The sequence below is a fragment of the Lissotriton vulgaris genome, chromosome 7, assembly GCF_964263255.1.
Source record: "Lissotriton vulgaris chromosome 7, aLisVul1.2, whole genome shotgun sequence".
Classification (NCBI taxonomy): Eukaryota; Metazoa; Chordata; class Amphibia; order Caudata; family Salamandridae; genus Lissotriton; species Lissotriton vulgaris.
Genome location: NC_141695.1, coordinates 543,714,038 through 543,735,955, shown reverse-complemented (window position 1 = coordinate 543,735,955; position 21,918 = coordinate 543,714,038). Strand labels below are relative to the sequence as shown.

Here is a 21,918-nt window from a genome sequence, read left to right as displayed (position 1 = left end):
CCATTTATCCTTTCACTCCTTCACTCATCTATTCATCCTTTTGGCCATCTACCTTCCTTTTCACTCACTCACTCACTCATCCATCCTTACATCCACCCTTTCGCTCATCTGTCCATCCATTCACCCTACACTTATCAGTTCATCAATCCATCCATCATTTCACTCATGCATCCACCCACTCACTCACTCATCATCCACCTTTTCACTCATCCATCCACCCTTTTACCCATCCAGCTACCCTTCCACCCATACATCCATCTATTTACCTTTTCTCTCTTCCATCCTTCCACTCACTCATCTATCATCCATCCTCTCATTATCCATGTATTCAATCTTTCATTCATCCATTCACCCTTTCACTATTCATCCAGCCAACCAGCCATCCCTTCACTTGCTCACTCGCCCACCTTTTTCATATTAATTTTGAGCTGAGCCTTTTTGAGAAGAGTCCCATCAAGAACTTCACCCTCGCTGCCGGAGCCATTCCAGGACTGGGACAGAAGCCACCCAGGGCGGAGACAGGATCCAACACAGGTGGGGACAGGAGCCATCACTGGGGGTGGGTGGGGGGCAGGAGCCATCACAGGAGCGGGAACAGGATCCACCAGGGTGGGCACAGGGGTGGGCATGCAGTATTCTAGTATCATCTTGGTCTCTTCCAGGGTGGGGTAGGGCTCCTCTCCCCCTCCTGGACAAGACAACGAGAAGACAGACTCTCTTTCCAAAATGTTAGTTTTGCCCCCCACACACTGATGTACAGTACTTAAAGGAGATACTCCAAGAGGACTGATTTAACTGATTGTCCTCCATACTTTGTTAATCAGTGTGGGTGCGATTGTGCCATTTCTTTATTTTCTTACATTATAGACTGCATGTTTGAAGAACTGAGGTTTGCTTACAATCTAGTGACAGTAATTACAATCTGTGAAGAGAACCACGTGCAGCCTCGGTGTAATCAGGGCCAGTTCTAGGATGTTTGGGGCCAGTGGCGGCTGGTGACATTTGAAAGTGGTGAGGCATAACTATATTGTCCTAATGCACCGCAGTGAGCGAGCGTAGCGAGCAAGCCGGAACAACTTACGGCGGGTTCGGGGGAGAAAATTTTGAAAAAATAGTGGACAAATGGTGCATTTTCAAGCAAATTTGAGAAAGCAGAAAAGGTTAATAAAGCAATTGTGAAAGTGCAGTTATTACATTAATAAAGAGATGTCAAATAACATAGGTAGCTGCTTATTCAGTATGTGTGCCTTTGCTCTCCCTGTGTCCACTCCTTACATATCACTCCTCTGTGTCTTTGCTCTCCCAGTTCCCTTACATATCCCTCATCTGTATCTTTGCTCCCCCTGTGCCCTTGCAGATCACTCCCCTGTGTGCCTTTCCTTTGTCCGTGTCCTTACATATCTCTCATCTGTGCCTTTGCCTCTCCATGTGCCCTTGCATATCACTCCTGTCTGTCTCTGCTCTCACAGACCCCACTTGCTGGACACAGCAAGAACAATTGTCACAGTTAAAATACAATTTACACCAGGGAGTCTAAAATCGGAGCAGTAAATTTCATACATAAATGGTATTATTGCTGGTGTTAATCTTTTACATCACACATAACAACAAATAGCATTGAATCTCGGTGCTTCATCGTCATACCTGATATACACAATGGTCTAAAACGATGACGGCAGAGCCAGGGAACCAACGTTCAGCCTTCGCCTCCCCGGGTGACAAGAACTGTGTGATCTTGGACATGCCACTTCGTTTTGCGCCCTTTCTTTAAATTTCCTCCTCACCAGAAAAACTCGACCCTTTAATTAGTAATAGCTTCACCACTGCTTTAATAACTTTATTAAAAGCACAGGTTGTGACTGGAATTTTAAATGAGCAACAGTTGAAAGATCAGGCACTGGAGGGAAAGGCCTGGGACATGGGATCCCCTTTTCCCTAGGATTGGCATCTCCGACTGTAAACAAGACAGCGCTTGGAGGACTATGTGGCCACGCTCTAGGCGCTCTAAATATGGCATGAACACACAGAGCGTTCAAAACATCATCTATAGCAACTCAGCCAATTGTCAACTGAAGTGTGTGGAAGTTTGAAGGCTCAGATTTTCACTTGTGAGCTATAAGGTACGGAAGGTTCAATCGGCAAGTGTTCAACTCACTGAGTCATTCATTGTACCACTGCACACTGAACTGGTTTTTGGCACTTTATAATAAGGATTGATACTTGTCAAAAATAACCACTTTAACCAACATTAAAACAATAAAAGTTTCAGTTGCCTTACAGGTTTTGCAGTGGGTGCATACCTCATACAGCTACTTTAACACTTTTGTAACGCGTGATCTGCCGGTTATACATGCATCTCTGAACACATGCAACAACTCACTGAGCAATGTTACCGATAATTCAAATAAGTGACCTACAACTTACATGCAACATTCTGCAGTAGGTTCTTTTGACCCTCTAAGTTATTTTATAATTCAAACCTATGATCAGAGTGAACACAGACCTCTCCAGCAAGTGCATTAACCACCTAAGCTGTATTACTGGCATATCATGCGACTTGCCTGATGCGAGAGATGCCTGCAGCAGGTGCCTTAAACCCTCTAAGGAATCTTAAATTGTGGTTTTGGAAAATTAAGGCAGGCCAGGCAGAACAGTTTTACTATCACATTTTTCTCAATGTCAAATTATTTTGTGGACAGTGTTTGTAAAATGAATCTATACGTACTGCCAGACCAAAGGCGGACTGTCACTGTGTCACCTGCTCTTTTCCTCCTTGCAGTGTATGGTGACTCACTCGCCCCATTTCAGCCGCCACCCCCTCCCTTGCCTCAGTTCCAGCCCTGCTGGCAATTGACTGACTCAGCCCCAGCCCGACTACAGCAAAAAGGGATTGCCTGAGATGTGATCGGACCAATTTGCACGCTGCTACTTTATTTTACCGCTGCTCACTGATTAGTGGAAATCTTAGAAGTAATGAAGCGTATGGCTTAATATTATCACCTCTGAGAAATTTTCTTTGCCACGTTATTACTTGGGGCCCTGGGCAGAAATGGAATGTGTGAAGCCCCTCTAAATTGTGGAGACATGGCGCATTCAGGGCTGTTTGCATCTGAATAGATTCCCCTGCTCCTGAAGCTGCCGCCCCCCCCTCTCTGTCACCTTCAAGCAAGCACCTTTAACAGCTCATCAAGGGCTGGAGGTGTGAGGATTGCCACCCCGCTGTGCCTCTCCAATGCTGCTGGGTATGTGAGCTTTTGTACTGCCTCGGAGTCTGTTACACTGGCCCTCAGCATCGGAGTCAAGAAGAGAGGTGGGTGGAAGATGCGCCGGCTTCAGGGAGTTGCGACCGGTGCCGGTTAAAATTACGGACAAATGGCGTCCGTTAAAAGATCCTTCACGGACAACGGACAGACGGCCGAAATTACGGACTGTCCGTGAAATTTACGGGCGGTTGGTCACCCTAGTTAAAGGTCACAGCATTACGCAGACAAAACAACTGAGCAATGCCGACAATTGAAAGTCTTGTAAAAATTCAAACAGCCAGGAAATTCAGAAAACAGGGTGCTCTGTGAGACAATTTAATCTGGTCAAGAAATAATTTAAAAAAAGTGTTCTGGAATGTTGAGACTTCAGGCATTTTTTTCTAGAACATTCCACTGTGACGTTTGGTTTGTGGAAGTTCAAATACACTAACCACATGCGAATGTACATGATATACATCACTGGTTTCGAAATGACATGTACTCCCTTGTGATTGTGATCCTGTCTTTTCTTCTTGCAGAATGGCAGTGTTTTATTCCGAATTCGGGTGGCCGGGGGCCCGGTGACTGGCAGCTACCTCTCGCCTCAGGACGGGAAGCCTCTGCACCACCCAGCTGTGGACCGGTAAGATCCATAGTTTTGCCAATATGTACAATTTCTTTTCATTTGTCTGTTTAGGTGCATTAATTAGCAGCTAATTGTGTGCCTTCTATTTCCCATCCTCTTTTGGCTCCATTCTCGGATGCTCCTTCCCAACCTGCCATACACTTGGGAGTAGTTGATCAGAATATGTGACTGAAATCCTTCATCTACAGCACCACCGGTGCAGAAAGACTTCAACTAATATTAGACCCCTCCTTCCCTCAGCCAAGTCACTCATCAATACCCTAATTATTAGCAACTTAGGGGGAAGAACACTTGCTACCATAGGCCAGTCATAAACATTGTATTTACGACGTTTTTCTCTGCAGCAACCCCAGCTGCTGTACTTCGTTTGTGCCAGTTATTATTAGTATTATGATGAATAACGCATTTATAAAACGTGACAGCTATTCCAGAGAGTGTCCAGGTGATAATAGTCAAGTCTAGATTCATAGGAGGCAATAAAAAGGAGACACGAAAAAGCCAAGTTTTTAGACGTTTTAAAAAAAGCAAAATGTCCTTAGAGGCCTGTAGTTGTAGTGGAAGAGCATTCCACTACTTGGCGGGCAGGTAGGAATACAAGCTGCCACCCCATTTTTTCTTTCTAAGCCGAAAGATGCCCAAAACAGAGAATTGAAGGGCCGAAGAGATCTAATAAGTTGATATGGAATAAGTCTGTCGGGCAGCTACTGAGGGTCCTTATGATGGAAAGCTCTGTGAGTGAGAACCTAAGGGCTCCTTACGATGGTTGGTGGACATCAGTCCGCCGGCCATCGCTGTGGTGCTGGGACAGCCCACCAGACATGCGGTGATCCCACCACACATATTAGGATGCGCCCGCCATCTGGTGGACGCATCCTGGGTTTTTAACATTGCGGACAGTGCTGCTGGCTGAAGCACCGTACGCAATGTTAAAAGTGATTGCACTGCATTTCCCTGCACTACTTGGCAGGCACCACGCGGTGGCCGCCTCTTGATGCCTGGAAACCGCAGTGCACCCCCACCGAGGGGGCCTGCAACGGGCCCCTGAATCCAGCCTCGGCCTGTCCTTTTGCGGCGGAATAACCGCCACAAAAAGACAGGCGGAAAGGTATTTCGTAATCCATACAGCAGTGCCTGCAAGGCACCGCCGCAATGCTGCACTGTGTCCTGGTTCCACAAGGCGGGCTGGAAAGGACCACCTTGCCGAACCATGGCGGACGGACTTTCCATCCACCGCAGACACATTAGGATTCCCACCACCATCCTAATTTGGCAGTGGGCATTTCCTGTGTGATGGCGGAACGACCCCCACTTCCTGCCCGGCAGTGGCAGTCCTTCTGCCATGGTTGTATGATGTAAAGGCATGCGTTGTAACAGTATGCGTTGTAACAACGCATTTTTCATATCGCAACGTCCTTTACAACGTATTCCATTACATCGCATTTTAAGAAACTACATATACAATGCATTCCATTACATCGCATACTACTTTTACCACTACCATACCATTACAACGCATACCATTACATTGCATTTATGGTAAGTATTATATAGTATAGGGGTAAACATTACTATTTTAACTCCAGGGGGTGCAACAGTAGGGTAAGTGTTGGATAGTGTAAGGGTACTATGCGTTGTATTGGTATGCGTTGTATTGGTATGCGTTGTATTGGTATGCGTTGTAATGATATGCGTTGTAATGATATGCGTTGTAATGGTATGCGTTGTAATGGTATGCCGTGTAATGGTATGCGTTGTAATGGTATGCGTTGTAATGCTATTCGTTGTAGTGGTATGCGTTGTAGTGACATCCGATGTAATGGTTGCATTGTAATGGCATGCGATGTATAGGATGTTGCGATGTAACGACTGCGTTGTAATGGTAGTGCAATGTAAAAGTTGTGTTGTAAAGGTTTCTCTTCTGCCATCATAATGAGCCCCTAGCCTTTGAACACTACGTAATCTTTTACAGGTAACCAATGTAAATGTTTTAGGGCTGCCTGCATATAAGCTCTCCTAGGGAGATGCAGGAAGTTGGATGGTAGCATTCTGCACTAGTTGTAGTCTTCTCATGACATAGGCAGGTAACCTCAGAGTGAGTAGGCGTAGTCTAACCTAGACGTGATCTGAATCACAATTTTGAGCTGTTTAAGGGAGAAAAGTAAAGGATTTTTAAAAAAAACATTTTTAACAGGCCAAAGCATGTACCTACTCCCACTGCCACCTGAGGCACAAAAGACACAGAATTAAAAAACTTCACTCCAAGATTGCACGCTTTCATTGCCAGATATATATGGGGTAATATCCTGTGGCTAAAGGCAATTATTCCAGATTTGGGGTGGTGGGGTCAATAAGCTAAATTTTGTTATTGCACTCATTACATCTGAGACTATCATGCATCCATTGAAATATGTCAGTCAGACACATCTTAAAATTGCTAATAGCATTGGGATGTTTGTGATCTAGTGTGAGAAGTTGTGTATTGTCAGATCAGCAGTCCATCATTTACTTCCATTAAGATCATGGAAACAAAAGCACTGTCAATACACTTATCATTCACCAGTCAGTGTATTTCAGCCATCATTTTAATTCTACAAAGCAGAATGGGCATAACAGAAGAACTGTTTTCTGCACTCCCATGGTGTTTATGCTGAGACAGCGGGCTGGCAGCTATCAGTAGTGGTCGTGCGCTTCAGCCACAGTTTTTTGTTGTTGTTTTTAAACAAATTAAGCACTAGTAAGCCCCATTGTTGGGCCTCCTATAAACTTGTCCCTCTGACTCTGAAGCCAAGTCTACATTAAGCACACTTCCCCTTTTCCAAATGCTCCTCTGACACAGCCCTACCCAGAGACACCAGCCTGCATCAAACCGCCAGCCACTGCAGACTGCCCTGATCCTCTCCCTGTCACCATTCCCAAACTGCTTCATTCTCACCGCCAATGTTTCGGTCCAAGCTTGCCACAAGACCATACTCTCCCTGCCTCACTCCCGATCAGCTGCCCCTGCTCTGCTCTGCATCACTGTCCATTGCACCATGCAGATGCTCAAAGTTGTCTCATGAATGTTATATATGCTTCTGTTACCCCTTTACTATCGTGAACAGGGTTTGCTGAAAGTGATAGTCCACTCCGTCACAAGGGTGGTTAACAAATCTCATGCACCACCACTGTAACGTGCTACGGTTCTGGTGGGCCTCTCACTGGACTGGGGGCAGCAGGGCTTTAAGTGGGCCGGGTCGCGGGTCTGAGCATAGCAGGTTTTTTTAAGGAGGCCTCCAAACGGGTCTCTATCGGGCTCTGTATTTGCCAGGGCACAGGAGGTCTGTTTTTTTTCGACCATTATAGGGGAAGGGAAATCCTTTAACAAGTTAGGTGCTCATGACTAGCTCAGTACATCATGAGGCACAGTGGCAGAACGCCCCCGCGGGTATAATTCCCCAGCTGTGCTGGGCGTTCCATCATACGGGCGTGGTCATGACAAGCTGAGCTCGTGATGAGCAAAGCGCCACCATGCTGCGTGACGAGCTGAGCTTGTCACGAACCCCGCGGCACAGTGCGCTGCCTCCTATCCCCCATGTCACGGGGGAATTAGCCACGTGGCGAAGGGGTTAAAGAGTCATTTTCTCTCTGGATTTCTCTTCTCTTTTCGGAACTAAGGAGCAGCAACATTGTTGTGGTGTCAGGGCTTTATGTGGAAGCTTTTACAATATTATATACAAGCCACAGTTGCTGCTTATTTATCTTATGCAACTAACAACCATTGACAAAGCCAATAGTCCGGACTTGTTGTAAGTATAATGTTACTTATTGTATCATATATCGGGATGCAATGACAGAAACCACAAAATACTAGTCGGGCGGCACACTATGCTAAGCACCAACTTTTAGCTTACGTGTTTTAAGCCACGCCCTTAATTACATTGACCACGCCCCCTTGAGAGACCCCCCCAGTTTTTTCATCCCACTTAAAGCCCTGGGTGGCCGTCCTTATACGTCTGAACAGCCCTCAGTTTGCCAATACGAAACAAAGTTCCACTGCCTTAAAAGAAAGTCGTGTGAAGCTGCGTTCCTTTAGGAGAAATTCAACAAGCACTTTAAACGCGTCACAGAGCCTCTCGCCACACAGCAGTTTGTAAGATGGAAGCCACCAAGGCATAAACAACCGTCGTTACCTGCTTCCTCACGCCACATTAAGGGAAAAACTGCCAAAGACGTGACAGACCTTGTCCCTGTCTGCCTCTACATGGGCAATTCAAAGAAGAACACCTACAAGCGTTTAAAAGTAGGAGACGAGGTCGTACTGTACCCAGCGTAGCCTCGGGCAAGAACTCAAACAAGAGGAAACACATTACACCCCACAGTACATTTCAGTCTGAAAAGGTACAAATCAAAAGGGCACGAACTTTTGACTTTAGGAATCTGCAGCATGTTATTACAGGAATGCAGTCTTAATGTTAAAAATAAAATATCATTTTTAAACATTATTTGTACTTATACCGGGTTATAGCATTTGGAAAATCCTGTTCACAATTGTGAACGCCCATTAGAAGTATATACAATATAACATTATAGCTGGATAGCCATCAGTTATGGGAATGTGTCTCACCTCAGGGTTCTGAAGGACCGAGACAACTCTAGAATCGCACTCGTTACTTAAAACGCTTCTCAGAATTCCTCGGTGGAAAACAACCCTGTAATTTAATTAATGGCTACCCACATGTCAATTCTATTTGTTATTGCCACGTCTCTGTGATCTATATCAAATCACTTACTAATACATGGATTTTTTATATTTATAATTTTGTTGTTCTCATTCGCGAATAACCAATCATAACCAAAAAAGGCCTACCAAATTGTGCATAAGCACGTAACCATTATGCATACAAATGTGTCCTGATGTACTGAGCAAAATCTTCCCCACCAAGCAAAAAGGGCAATGGATGCACTCTTTTTGAGTAGAATCACACAATGTCTGCCCAATTAAAGGCTGTACTCAAGCTAATACACATGTGGGTGGGGCCTAAGTATCTCTCAGTATTACTTTTGACAGCCCCTTTTCTGTCGATCACATAATATCTGGCAACAGCTGTCATATCAAGCCAGACCTAAAAAGCTCTGTTGTGAGTGTATTATGCCTTCCATCTTCAGATGGAAAAATATCTTCCACTCTTGAAGGGTGTTTATGTGCTGGGTAGAGCACAATAGGGTGCTTTTTCTCTTCATTTACTGCTTGGCAGAAAAGACACTTGTTGCCTTCCCCTTTAGCGCCAAGAAACCGCCAGGGAGCGCCAAGAAACCGCCAGGTGTTAGTTGCGCTTTAGAAATAATTTATACATTACATTACATTACATTAATCTTTTTGATAAAAGTACTATACATTGGTGACTGTTGGCTCTGGCCTCTGCAATAAACGTTCCTTCCTGAGATTTGCCAGTGTCGTCAAATATTGTGTTGATCTACCATAGAAGTCAAACACTCCTTCCTAGGGCAAATAGTTTAATTTTGTTTTTAATTTCGAAGCATACTCTTCCATTTTCATTTTAGACTGTGCACTTTTCAGCCATGCTGCAGACGTCGTGATCTTGTGCAAGTTGTGTGATTGCTTTCCAACGAGGTTGTGTGGAGTCCTATGTGACTGTGTGATCACACCTCCCCGTGATTGTTTTTGAGCTGGATGGTGTTTTGATAGGTTGAACATTCTAAGGTCGTTGGTGCCCTGCAATGTGGGTTTTTGTATTACTGATTATTGTAGGTGTTTGTGTGACGCATTTTCTGTATGCTGCATTATTTAATAAATAATCTTGCTCAACTGGAGCGTTTGGGAGAAATATTCATGCACGAAAGGTGCAGCTTGAAAGGTAACCCTCAGTTGGGTCATTTACCAGGGTGATGGCATCGTCTGTGAGTCTAACATGGACTTACTTGGTCATATATTCAACATTGAAAGCCTAAGTCAATGATGCAAAGCTCGGTGAAACTCCTCTCCATTTATAGTTTGAGCGTGATGTAGTGGTAAGTAGTTGAGTGCAGGGGCGTATGGCTGCTAGCTTTGGAGTTTCAGGGAGAACGGAAATTGCTGGAGTGCTTCCCGGTTTGAAGCATGGCCATCTACGTGAACACACTCGCACCCAAAACAAGCATTGGCAGAGCCAATAGGTCCCGCCTTTGGGACCTTATAAGTGTTTCGCTATGCAGCAGATTATCCTGGGTGCTGTGCTGCCAGTGTTTGAAGAGCTATATAATTACTAAACACTGGGTCATGCAGTGTGATTCAGGAATACATGCTTGCCTCAGGAAACCTGTATGAACACAATTCAAGGCTTTTTAATGCAAAGACAGAAAGACAAGTACCTTGATGCACGCTTTTTAGAACAACAGTGGTCCCATGCATTCAAAAATATATGAAGCAATAAATATAGACAAAATCAAATCTATATTTGGAGCGACATGTCCAGCCGGACAGAGGTCATTCAAGTTTACTCAATAAACAGTTGATCCATACAGCGAGAATACCTTCCACAATACACCCGTGTGGTGCACAAGCCTGTGCCCAACACTAACGGGGTGAGTACAGAAGGTAGATTAGAAACATAGAAGGGTTTTTTAAGGCAAACAAACGTGTTTCTGTTTAAATTCAAATTATACAGAAGTGTCAAAAAAGCACCATTACAATACATAGAAATCAAGTTTTGTATAGGGTGCTAGACAGGTCGACGGCGTTTTGGTCCCCCTATTAGGTCATGGGGACCATCATCAGGACATTCAATAATTGCCTTAACGTTATTTAACCTCAAAATGCCTGAAAAAGGAAAAGGAAATAGAGAAAATATGTACGTTTTAGAAACAAGATATTCATTATGTTTAATCAAGTGACTGGGAGTTAAACGTGCATCCGACCGCTTTAAGGGTGAAATGCCTCGCGATTTGGGGTGGTGTTACCACAAGGCGAGTGAGTTCGAGCGTGCTTACAGATGGGCGGAAGGCAGGGGCAGTGCCAAGGTGGGAATCAGGCTAGGAGCGTATGCTTAATACCACCGAGGTACAGGCCACCGAGGACGAACATGCTCCGCCGTTCATAGATTTGGTAATGCGTGGTAATAAGAAATGAGCATTCGCAATTCGTGCCTAATTCGAGGAAGCGTTAACGATCATGCTCCAGCAGTCATGGGCGTGGTAATGCGAGGAAGGATTACGTGACTATAGGGAGTGAACATACGCAATTCGTGCCTATATTGAGGAAGCTGTGGAGAATTTAAAAAAAGGGGGTGTTCGCACGGTTCGCCGAGCGCCGTTGTAGGCTGGACAGATAAGCTTACCAGGACAATGCACTGGTACTAGATTGGCAGGGAGAATTATCCTGTATCCAAAACAGCAGTCTTAAGGAGGGAAGGAAATAAATGAATTTAAGGACAAGAATAATCAAAAGGCGGAGACCGGGTGGCCGCGGCCATGCACAGCTCCTTACCGGAATCAGCCGCGAGTTGCCGCGTTACAGTAGCGTAATCAGGCGGCGCCAGGGTAGTGCCTGTCGGGAAATATGGGACATCCGAAACTTGCATATAGCGCTCTTTCGAAGTAGAGGAGCTGCAGGTTCCTAATAACTTACCGGCTTAGTCGGTCTTCCAATGTGTTCCCTGGCGTGCTCGGGCAATGGACGGGGGGAGTGAAGAGTGGGTGAAAGGGAGCTGATTGGCCTGTGATAGTGACGCCTTCAAGGGCATAGACATAGACGAAGGGTGCATGCCCCGACGGCCATCTTGGATGAGGTGTTATTAAAACGGAGGTGCATAGTCTTTAGTGCAGATGACACATATTTAAAAACCATATTAATTACATTTGACCAAGGAGGTCACAGAAGAACACCATGATAGACACAGGCGCCAGAGCAAAATGTGGTTTCAAGAGTGCGAAGCAGATTTCAAATTAGAGCAGTCCATTCCTCCTGCAGGCTCAATCCGGAGTTCAGACTGTCCGTTTTTAATATCCATTTAAGCTCCTCTCTGTTGAGCATACGGGTCAGGTCACCGCCCCTGGGTGGGATGATGACTTGGGTGATCACAGTCCAGCGGATTTCATTTTCTGTATGTCCTTTATTGGTAAAATGTTCAACCAGGGGAGCATAATTAAAAACTCAATGAAAAGAGCCTGGTATTGCCCCCGTGAAACTCTTCTGGAGCCCAGTCCTAAACAAACCTCTGACAAGATGGTATGTGTCACTACCTTTTCGACCATCTCCAACCGTGTCAAACAAAGTTTAAAACGGAACTGGCACATATTGAATTCAGGCCTACTCAACTGGGAAACTCCCCTCTTTGCTTTCAAAAAAAGCAAAAATCTCAAAGATCAGCTGGTGAGGGCAGCCTTGCAAATACGAAAAACACCACACTTCATGATCATTGGTCATTACCCCCTGTTCGAGGTCTTGGCTTGGTAGTTCGGGCTGGACTGTTCCCATGAGGCACAGGGTCAAGGCTGATTTGCATATAGCCAGTGTCTGACCTAGGGTGGTGTGGAGTGCAAAAAAACGATGGATTTAGGCCCAGATCTTTGTACTGGGGTGAATGTAAGACATTGTTCTGCATTCTGTCCATCAACTGTGTTTTTTGCGGTTAACATATTGATGGCAACCCTTGCGCTAATAGGAAGTTTGATTTTCTATGGCAGATTTATTGTGGCGCTTTCAAGTTGCCTCAACAGCTTTCTACTGTGTATTCCTATATATTTTGCAATTGCTTATATAGTTCTTTTGGTCTGCCTCTTTTACCATGTTCAGTCATCACCTATGATGGCTTGTACATCATGGGTTTTGGATATCATGTACTCAGTTTACATCAACTAAAGCTAGGATTTTGTGGGCCTTCCCTCCTTATGCTCTTGGTCTTCCATCATGAACAGGGTAAAGTAGAAAATGTGTTTTTCGAATTGTGTATAGATCGGTGTGAAGCCACCAAACTGTGTCAAAGTGAATACATAGCATAGATATGTGGATTGTGGCTAGACATTTGATCATAAAAGATGAACACCTTGATTCTAATACTAGCTTCAGTACTTGAATCTATGTATAGATGGGGCCCAATTAACCACAAAGCAAACCAGTTGTGTGCAAAGATGATGGAAAAGGCGAGGAGTTGGGTGAAGGACTAGATCCAGGTATCTCCCTGTGCCTGTCATCACATCCTGGTACCGTCAATTGTCATCACAAATTCTACTCTTCGGTGAATTACACAGTTTATTGAAGGTACCTCTACTACGACAGAAGCTTTGTGCTCTACAGTAATTCAACTGCACCTTAGAGGGAGGGCTCACCTATATTAAAACCTAAAATAACCAAAAAGTCTATCAAAACACAAACACTGTGTGCATCAGTGAACTTCTGCTAGTCCCGCAAGGCCACCACATGGGATGGCTAAACCTCCTTCCCATGGGAATCGCCCAAGAACTGAACATATAGTTCCAGATTTTTTTCACCCCTCTTTCGATGGATGAATTTATGATGTGGCTTGCTCATCAGATGCTCAGTTTTAAACCCTATTGAATCGAGGTGTTGTTGTTCACTATTAAGCTAGAACAAGGGAACAGAGGTAAAGGCAGAGGAAATGGAAGGCCTTCTGAATCTTTAAAAAAAAAAATGTTTTAATCTCAAAGAGGTTTTTATTATTTCGAAAAGCATATCAGTCACAAGTATTTTAGCACTTAGTACATTTCCACACAAATGTTTCCCACAATACATATGCAACAAACGTTCACTGTTATTCAGCCATTTATATCCTATCTGTTCCATCAATTCTCTGTCATTTCCATCTCAGTAGTAGGCGATATACACATTTTACCCCGATACACATTCCATTTACCCCATTTTCTATCCCATTTCTTGGGACATCCTCTAGACTTGAATGGGCCTTCTGAATCTTGAGTGTTAAAATGTGTACTGACATGCCAGTAGTAGACAAAGATGTCTTAGGCGTAGGAAAATGGAAAACTCTGCAATTATACCAGTTATCCAAATTTTACACAGCATAATAAAAACTTTGAATACCCCTTATACTATTATTCGAAAACATAATCTTGTCAGTGTTGCAATCAGGTGCGTAGCTTGGTCAGTACGATTAGGGGGATGGGGTGGTGAGCTTCAGGTTTTCCAATAATCATGCATGTATATATTGGTAAAATACTTTACATAACAAGCAGGGCCAGGCTTGGAGCTGTAGGTGCCCGTTGCGACAATCATTTTGAAACCCCTCCCCATGACCACCTCCTCAGATTCCCTCACGACCACCAGGCAAAAGTGCCCCTTATCTCTCCATAGCCCCTCTCTCACATAAATGTAATGTATTTTAAAGCACTGGTAAAGGTTGATTTTACTAATAAGAATGGATATCTACCCAAACAAACCCTTTTAGCAATATCGGGATAGATAATGAAAGATGGGGGTGGGGACATAGCGACCTAACCTATTTTATGTAGTTTGAATGCAGCTCTTTGATGGCAGTTCGTAACTGTCACTGTTCTTTCTATATTAGGGTTGTATCTTATGAACTGCGGTAACAAAAGGATTTCTGTGGCAAAAGCAGTAATCCACTCAGCTATATACATAAAATGCAGATCTGGGATCTTCATGGTATGCATTCATTGCAGCAGGCATACTAACCCTCTGCGCTACTTGATGGGAAGTCAAAACTACCCATGGACAAAACTCTGACCTCTTTCACTAGCAGAAACATTAATCACAAGAATTATCTTGACAGTTTTAATTTTGACTGAAAACTGGACAGACAAGCAACTCTATTGAAGGTGTTTTAAATCCTAAGTTGTGGTCATCACCCCCTCCCCAGGTCAGCGTCCAGTGTGGCTGCCCTAAAGCCAGCCCTGATGACAAGCAGGAGTAAGTAAGTAAGTATTTTTTATTTGCATAATTAATTAAAATCATTGCAATTTGTACAGACAATTGGGATTAAAAGAAAAGAGAGAACTGTAGCATAAAAAAGAAAAAGGTGATAATTTTGGGGATTAAAGTTCATTCTTTGGATAATAAATGTTTGATTCCTAACATAAATCTTACAAAGCGAGTGACCATCTGAGGTGAGTCGCCCCTTAAACACAGTTCTAGTGCTTCATGACATGTCCTAATGTTGAAAGAAAGCCAAATCGGACGAAACCAGAAGACTCAATCAAAGGTCTACATATGCACAGGATGTGGATTAAATTTTCTTCCTCTAGATTGCAAAAACGGCATTTTGTAGAAATTCCTTTCTTGTATCCTTGTCCATATTTGTACGCCGTTAGCGGAATTAGACCAAACCGGAGCCGCATTAATTGGTGCTTGATGTGTGGTTTCATTGATGATGAAAGGTAGAGCAGTAGTGTTTTGGGAGCGTAGAGTTTAGAGGCCCAACTGCGGTAGAAGACCTTTGATACTGATTGGGCATCATTTTCGTAAGAGAGAGTTTTTGCTTGTTTAGTCAAGAGTTTTGATGTCATCTCTATTGGTAGCGAGGCTGACCATATGTCTTGGGCTTTTAGCGAGTCGAAGCAATATGACAGATATTTGTTCCAAGATGTATCCGGATTGCTGAATAATGACCATATAGTGCTCTTTAAAGTATGGGGGCGAGCTAGTTTTGCCTTGAGACTATAAGCAATAAACCTGGCACTCATGGCCCAGTGTTGGGAAGACAAAGAAAATTCCATTCGGATTTGTGCATGAGGGGTCTAGTTTGGTAGTAAAAACATTCTGCGAAAGCATGCTGACTGAGCTCTATGTAGCCAGCAGGACATTTTGTCTTTGTAGGTTATAGCACCGAAAGCTATTGTCGGCAGATGTTTTGCGCCTATCAGTCTTATTAGTGGGGCGAGATCAGGAGAGTGGAGGGCGCTCTTTGTTCTAATGAATGCTCCCTCCAAACTTCGGGCAACGCTCTGCATTGCGGTAATGTGCGCGGTCGATCTCCCCTTATGGTCTATCCAAACACCCAAATATATGTATGTAGAGACTAATTCCAGTGCCTTGCCCTCGATAAACCAAGTGCTTTTTCTTGTTTTCAAGGATGAAACTGTCATAACTTTCGTTTTGGCAATGTTAATTTCCATTATTTTGGTGTTACAGTACTGCATGAGGGAGTTGAATATTCTTTGGAGGCCCACCTGGGTCTGATCGAGTAAGATGGTGTCGTCAGCATACTGCAAGGTTTGGATCTTTGTTAGTTCGATTCGCGGGGGGAAGGCTCGGCATCCAGCTAGAAATTTAGGAGGTCTGCTAGATGCAGGTTGAAAAGTATGGGTGCAAGAATACATCCTTGTTTTAGGATGACAAGCAGGAAACATGACAGGGGCTTAAGGGGCAGTGGAAATGGAGGGGAGATTGGGAGGGGTACTAAGTGAGGGAAAACACAATATTTCGTAAACTAACTCATGTTTTTTAAGACTTTAAAAACGGAGCGAAGGAGAGAGTGTGTTTGCCTTTTTGTCTGTATGTAAGTGAAAATTTCTGGTGAAATCACCATACCAGACTGAAAACACTTATCAACACTCCAAACACCCCCCAAAGCTACACCCTTGGTTGCAATACTCAAATTGACACGTGCCAAAATCTACTTCTGTGCGTCTTCCCTGCTGCTACAGTTCTTATATACTGCTTAAGGGTGCATACGGTGCTATTCGTTGAAGGTCTAATGATTCCAGTTGAACAAACAGAATTTTTAAACTTCTGAGACATTGTCTATTTTTTTACCCCTTTTGACTACAACCCATTCCCCATCATATTTCATACTCAATAGGCTTGTGTGTTCTGTTATCAATGTAACCCAGTAGAGATGTAAAGGTCTTTGGGGCGATACAAAATTAACAACACTTCGAGGTTTCTGAAAGATTCAAAGGATGTGGGCAGATTTATCCAGTGGCAGCAAGCATGTGTCAGGCTGAGGGTCATTTTTGTATGTCTGTAAAATATACATGATTTGGACGGCACCATACACAATCCAGCATTACTGTTTAAAAACCTGATAGATCGCTTGCTATATTCACTGCATTCATGTGTGGCAAAGACCCTGGACATAGCCCAGAAATGCAAAGTACAAGGTAGTAACTGTGTGACGTCATATGTGGTCCTAAGAGAGCGTACACATTTTTATTAGGAAAATCATCTTGAAATGCCTCTTGCACTCTGTTTGGGAATTTCTCTGCTCTTTTTATGGTCCGGCTTGACAGTGCAGCTGTTGCATGACAATTGTGTGATTCATTAGACAGGGGCATCAGCTCCACCCACATGTTCAGAACCAGGAGTACATGTTTTGATTGGGCAAAAGTTGTGCCGCTTCTACCGAACAGGCCTTGCCCTCTACATAGCTGTGATCATTTTGTTATTTATCCAACTAGCGGAGGTCGATCTTTCAGGGGCACACACATGACACTGTAATGCTGTAAAAGTGTCTTAGATAACTACATGATTTATGGTGTTCGTCTTTCAATGGCAGCAGCACAGATGGGAGGAGGGCTGTCATTTACCTATGTCTGGCTATGAGGGCCACACAGTTATTTTTATTTTATTTTATTTTATGCGTTTTTATATATAGCGCAGACTTTACCCGATGGTGTCGGAGCGCTTCACAGTAGGAACAGAACTGATCCATGAGGAGAAACATTACAAATGAACAAATTACAAAAGCAAACGTTAAGTTACATGAGGCAAAAATGACAATTGTGAGCAAACAAAATGCAAGAGGTAGAAAACGGTGCATTACAGGAGGAAAAAGTGACGCGTGCAGGTTACAAAAGCGTACAAAGAACAAATAGAGGTATAATACTGCAATACATGGCAGACACTCAAGCACAAGAACAAAAGTTACGTAGGCAATGGTGGCACTTGTGCATGTATCTAAAGCAAACAAAGTGTAATAGGTAGCAAACAGTGTGTTACAAGAGAAAAGTGACGTGTGCATGTTACAAACGAGTACCAAACACAGGTAGAAGAATATTACTACAGTAACTGGTAGAATACACTAGGAAGGCACTTCCATAGTCATGGAGAAAAGGATTCTCTATAATGGAGGGTCTTCCTTCAGATAATAGAGAGGGTGTGAATAACATTTGGAAGTGTTTTTGAAGGAGGAAAACTTTGAGGTCAGTTTTGAAGGCCTGGGGGGAGGTGGTGGTCCGGAGCTGAGGCGGAAGTGAGTTCCAGATTCTCACTGCGTTGCCTGAAAAGGATTGGGCCATCAATCTTTCCTTCTTGAAAGTGGGAGGTTCAAGCAGGAAATTTTCCGCATGACGAGATGGTCTAGAGCCTCCAGAGAGTTTCAGTTTGTTCGCAAGGTAGCAAGGAGAGGAGCAGTGCAAGGCTTTGTGGGTGATACAGGCAGTCTTGTAGATAGATCTTGCCTCGATGGGAAGCCAGCGGAGGGTGGATAGTATGGGTGTGATGTGGTCTCTTCTTTTGGCCCCATGAATGGATCGAGTTGCTGAATGGAGAATAGATTTAAGGGGGGGACAGGTGGGATTTGGGGAGGCCAGTGAGAAGAGAATTGCAATAGTCCAGTCTGGAGAGGACCAGCAATTGGACCAGGGCTTTAAGGTCTTGCGCCGGGAAGAGGTGACGAATTCCCCAAAGAAGGCGTAGTTGGTATCGAGCAGACTTTGCAATGGAGTTGGTGTGGGAGATTAGATTGAGTTTTTTGTCGAGTATGACACCCAGGGATTTTGCGCTGTCAACAATGATGGGTTTATTGTGAAGTAGATTCAACTGATCCATCCATGATTGAACCGGGGGAGGAGAGAGTGAGGAGAAGAGGAGGAGGAATTCAGTTTTGGAGGGATTCAGAATCAGTTGATGTGTTGACATCCAGTTTTGAATGGAGTCCAGAGTAGAGCTTAGGACGGAGAGATCGTGAGTAGAGGCAACCTTGAGGTAGATTTGGGTGTTGTCTGCGTAGAGATGATAGTGGACCCCGGATTTACTTAGGAGATCTCTGTGGTTCTAAATAGAGATTGAACAGTGTGGGTGCAAGTATAGAGCCTTGAGGAACAACTTGACCTAATGCAGACGGAGGTGAAAGACTGTTCGCTATTTTGATCATTTGAGATCTATCAGAGAGGAAGGAAGCAAACCATTTAAGCACAGTGCCCTCCATGCCAATTCTCTGTTGAAGAGTGTTGAGGAGAGTGTTGAGATTGACAGTGCCAAAGGCTCCAGAAAGTTCAAAGAGAATTAGAAGACAAGACCCTCCCGAATCGTCGCAACCCTCCTGGATTCCTGGTTTCTGGTTTCCTTCTTCGTTCCCTGCTTGCTGTTGTTGTATTGGTGAATTCAGGAGTTTTTTTCTGCTGTAACGCTTTTTCCATCTGGCGTTTTCCTTGGACGGCACATTCCAGCTTTGTGTCCCCTTCACTGGCTGGCAAGGTGGCTTCCATAGGTAGTCGTCTCAGCTTCAGACCTTGAACCATCTAGTGCAGATAACTCACCTTGTGTCCAGCTCTTGAGTCACCTGACCTCATAACCTCCACCAATATTATTCTACAGTTCTTTGCTTCCACACAAATACATATTCATTCTCATGCTATTTGCCTGTAATGCTTCACATTACCATTCAACACACCTTTAAAGCTAGACCTATTGATATTGCCAATGCTTGTTGTTTCTTTTCCACACGCTCCACCCCTGCAGCCCCCTTCTCTCCTCCAACAACTACTTTCCTGGACGAAGTGTAAGAGAGTTACACAACATGACAGGAGGATAAGTCAAACAGACACAAGACAAACAAGAACCTAATCTGTTTTCCAATCAGTTAAGCCCTCTTGAATGTGTAATAGATCTGTGTAGCTCACCTGTTCATCCTCATTAATTCTCTCTCAACATCACTTAGGGGTGGGCTGTAACGATTGTCTGTGACCAGCGCTGCGCACTACTGCATCCTGGTAAAGACAGTACTTTAGGATTAGGTGTATCTGGGTGTTAATGTTTACAGAGGGTGTTGAGTAAAAACTGCTCACATATAAAATGTTGCATCTGACAATAACCTATGAGTGACACTGAAATGCCTGGAGCTGTGCACCTCTGCATGTAGGGGGGCTTGGAGGGGCAAGGGGGCCGTACGGAAAGTTGGAGAGAACCCTCAGGGCTGCATTAATCCCCCCCCCCCTCAAGTGTGCATGTACAGGCAGGCTGCCTTCCGCCGTGCAGTGTGTCTGCCAGGTGGTATTTTCTTTACACATGTCTCACCGGTCTCTCTACTTCGAACCTGGCATTGATTTGTTGGGATGTGAATTTGCCTTGCTTGGCTGTCAATATGATTATGTTCGCGCTTTTACACCTGCGTTCGGCGGCGGCATTTCAAGTGTTTTTCAACTGAGCATCTGTGCCATTTCCACAAACAGGCAAGTGCTTGCAGTAAATCTCATTCGAGTCTTATAGTCACATTTTATTTAATACAATTTATTGTTAAAGGAAAATAACAAATATAGGTAAGAACTATTTCTTTAAAGTGTTGGTTCTAGTTAAAATTTCTCATTGTACAATATCCTCTAGCAGCAGTTTACCCTAAAACTTTTTAGTGTTTGTGCCAATCCATCATTGAATCTTCATCACTTTATCAGCAAGTTAGCCTGAATATGTTATTTCATGTATCCATATGTAGACTTCATTACAGCGATATCATTTCAATGGAAGGAAACCCTTACCCCTTTTTTGAAATACAAGATCAAATAATTCATTCGAACATGGTACCTAAATTCCCACTCACTTCTTTTGAGCATTATGGCCTGCTATTCTGAATTTTGATGTATGACTTCCAATGGGTGGTGACTCAATAGCAGGCTATTAGAACAGATATGAGGACAGATTTTTAGTTTTTCATATCAATTGGAAAAGAGGGATCTATTAAATCAAGGATGGCTGTTTTGGGATAGACCTCCAGACACGTTTACTAACATTCTCAAACAAATGTGACCCGAACTCCTCGACCCTCATCAATCAGGCTTCCGAGCGAAACACAGCAAGGAAACGGCCATGACACACATAATTGATGACGCCCTCCAAATCCTGGATCGCAACGACTCATGCCTCCTCATTCTCCTGGACCTCTCCTCAGCATTCAACACGGTCAAAAATGAGAACCTATTAGAGCTCCTGAATACCAGAATGGGCTTATCCGGGACTGTACTCAAATGGTTCACTTCCTTCCTACACAACCGATCCCAGAAGTTCAAGATCAACAACATGCTGTCCTCTCCAGTGCCAGTAGATTTAGGCGTCCCACAAGGATCTCCCCTCTCACCCACGCTGTTCAACCTCATCATGGAACCACTCGCTACCATGCTCCAGGCATCCAATGTACACTTCCACATGTATGCCGATGACACTCAACTTTACCTAAAGGTACAATCCCCGGAAGATATCAAACTTCTGAACTGCACCCTTAGGAACACCCAATCTTGGTTGGCCGACAATCACCTCAAACTAAATGCGTTGAAAACTGAGTTCCTCCTGATATCACCCCCTGCTAAAATTACCACCACCCAAATATGGCTCAATCACCTAACAGCTTTCAATGTCCAACCCACCGTCGTGGACTCTGCGAAATCCTTAGGCATCACACTTGACGCAAAGCTCAATATGCAACAGCACATTAGCAAAACAACGAAAGGAGCTAACTTTCAAATCAACACTTTGAGGAAACTCAAACCCTTCCTCCCAGCCAAGGACTTCCAAACTGCTGTACAAGCACTAGTCATCCCCCGCATAGACTATGGAATTGTGGCCCTCAGCGGTCTCCCTCAAGCAACAACAGCACCCATAAGAGCCTCCCTAAATGCTGCAGCGAGACTCATTACGGGCTCAAGGAAACAATCTCATATAACCCCTGACCTGAAATCCCTGAAATGGCTTCCCCTCGAAGCCAGAATACAATTGAAAATTGCAGTTATGACACACTCAGCCATACACCACAAGTCTCCCACCTACCTCACTCAAAAGTTGACTATATCAGGAGGCTCGAGATCCAATAGAAGTACAAAAAGTCTGCTCCTGAAACCTCGCAGATTCCG

At 44.1% G+C, this 21,918-nt stretch overlaps 1 protein-coding gene across 1 annotated transcript in view; it reads left to right on the top strand.

The window, feature by feature from the left end:
- USP43 (ubiquitin specific peptidase 43) overlaps positions 1 to 21,918 on the top strand; it is a 929,425-nt gene that overhangs the window by 846,827 nt on the left and 60,680 nt on the right. Inside the window, 1 exon segment of the mRNA XM_086930623.1 lies at positions 3,782 to 3,885. Coding sequence (XP_086786749.1) covers positions 3,782 to 3,885 — 104 coding nt within the window.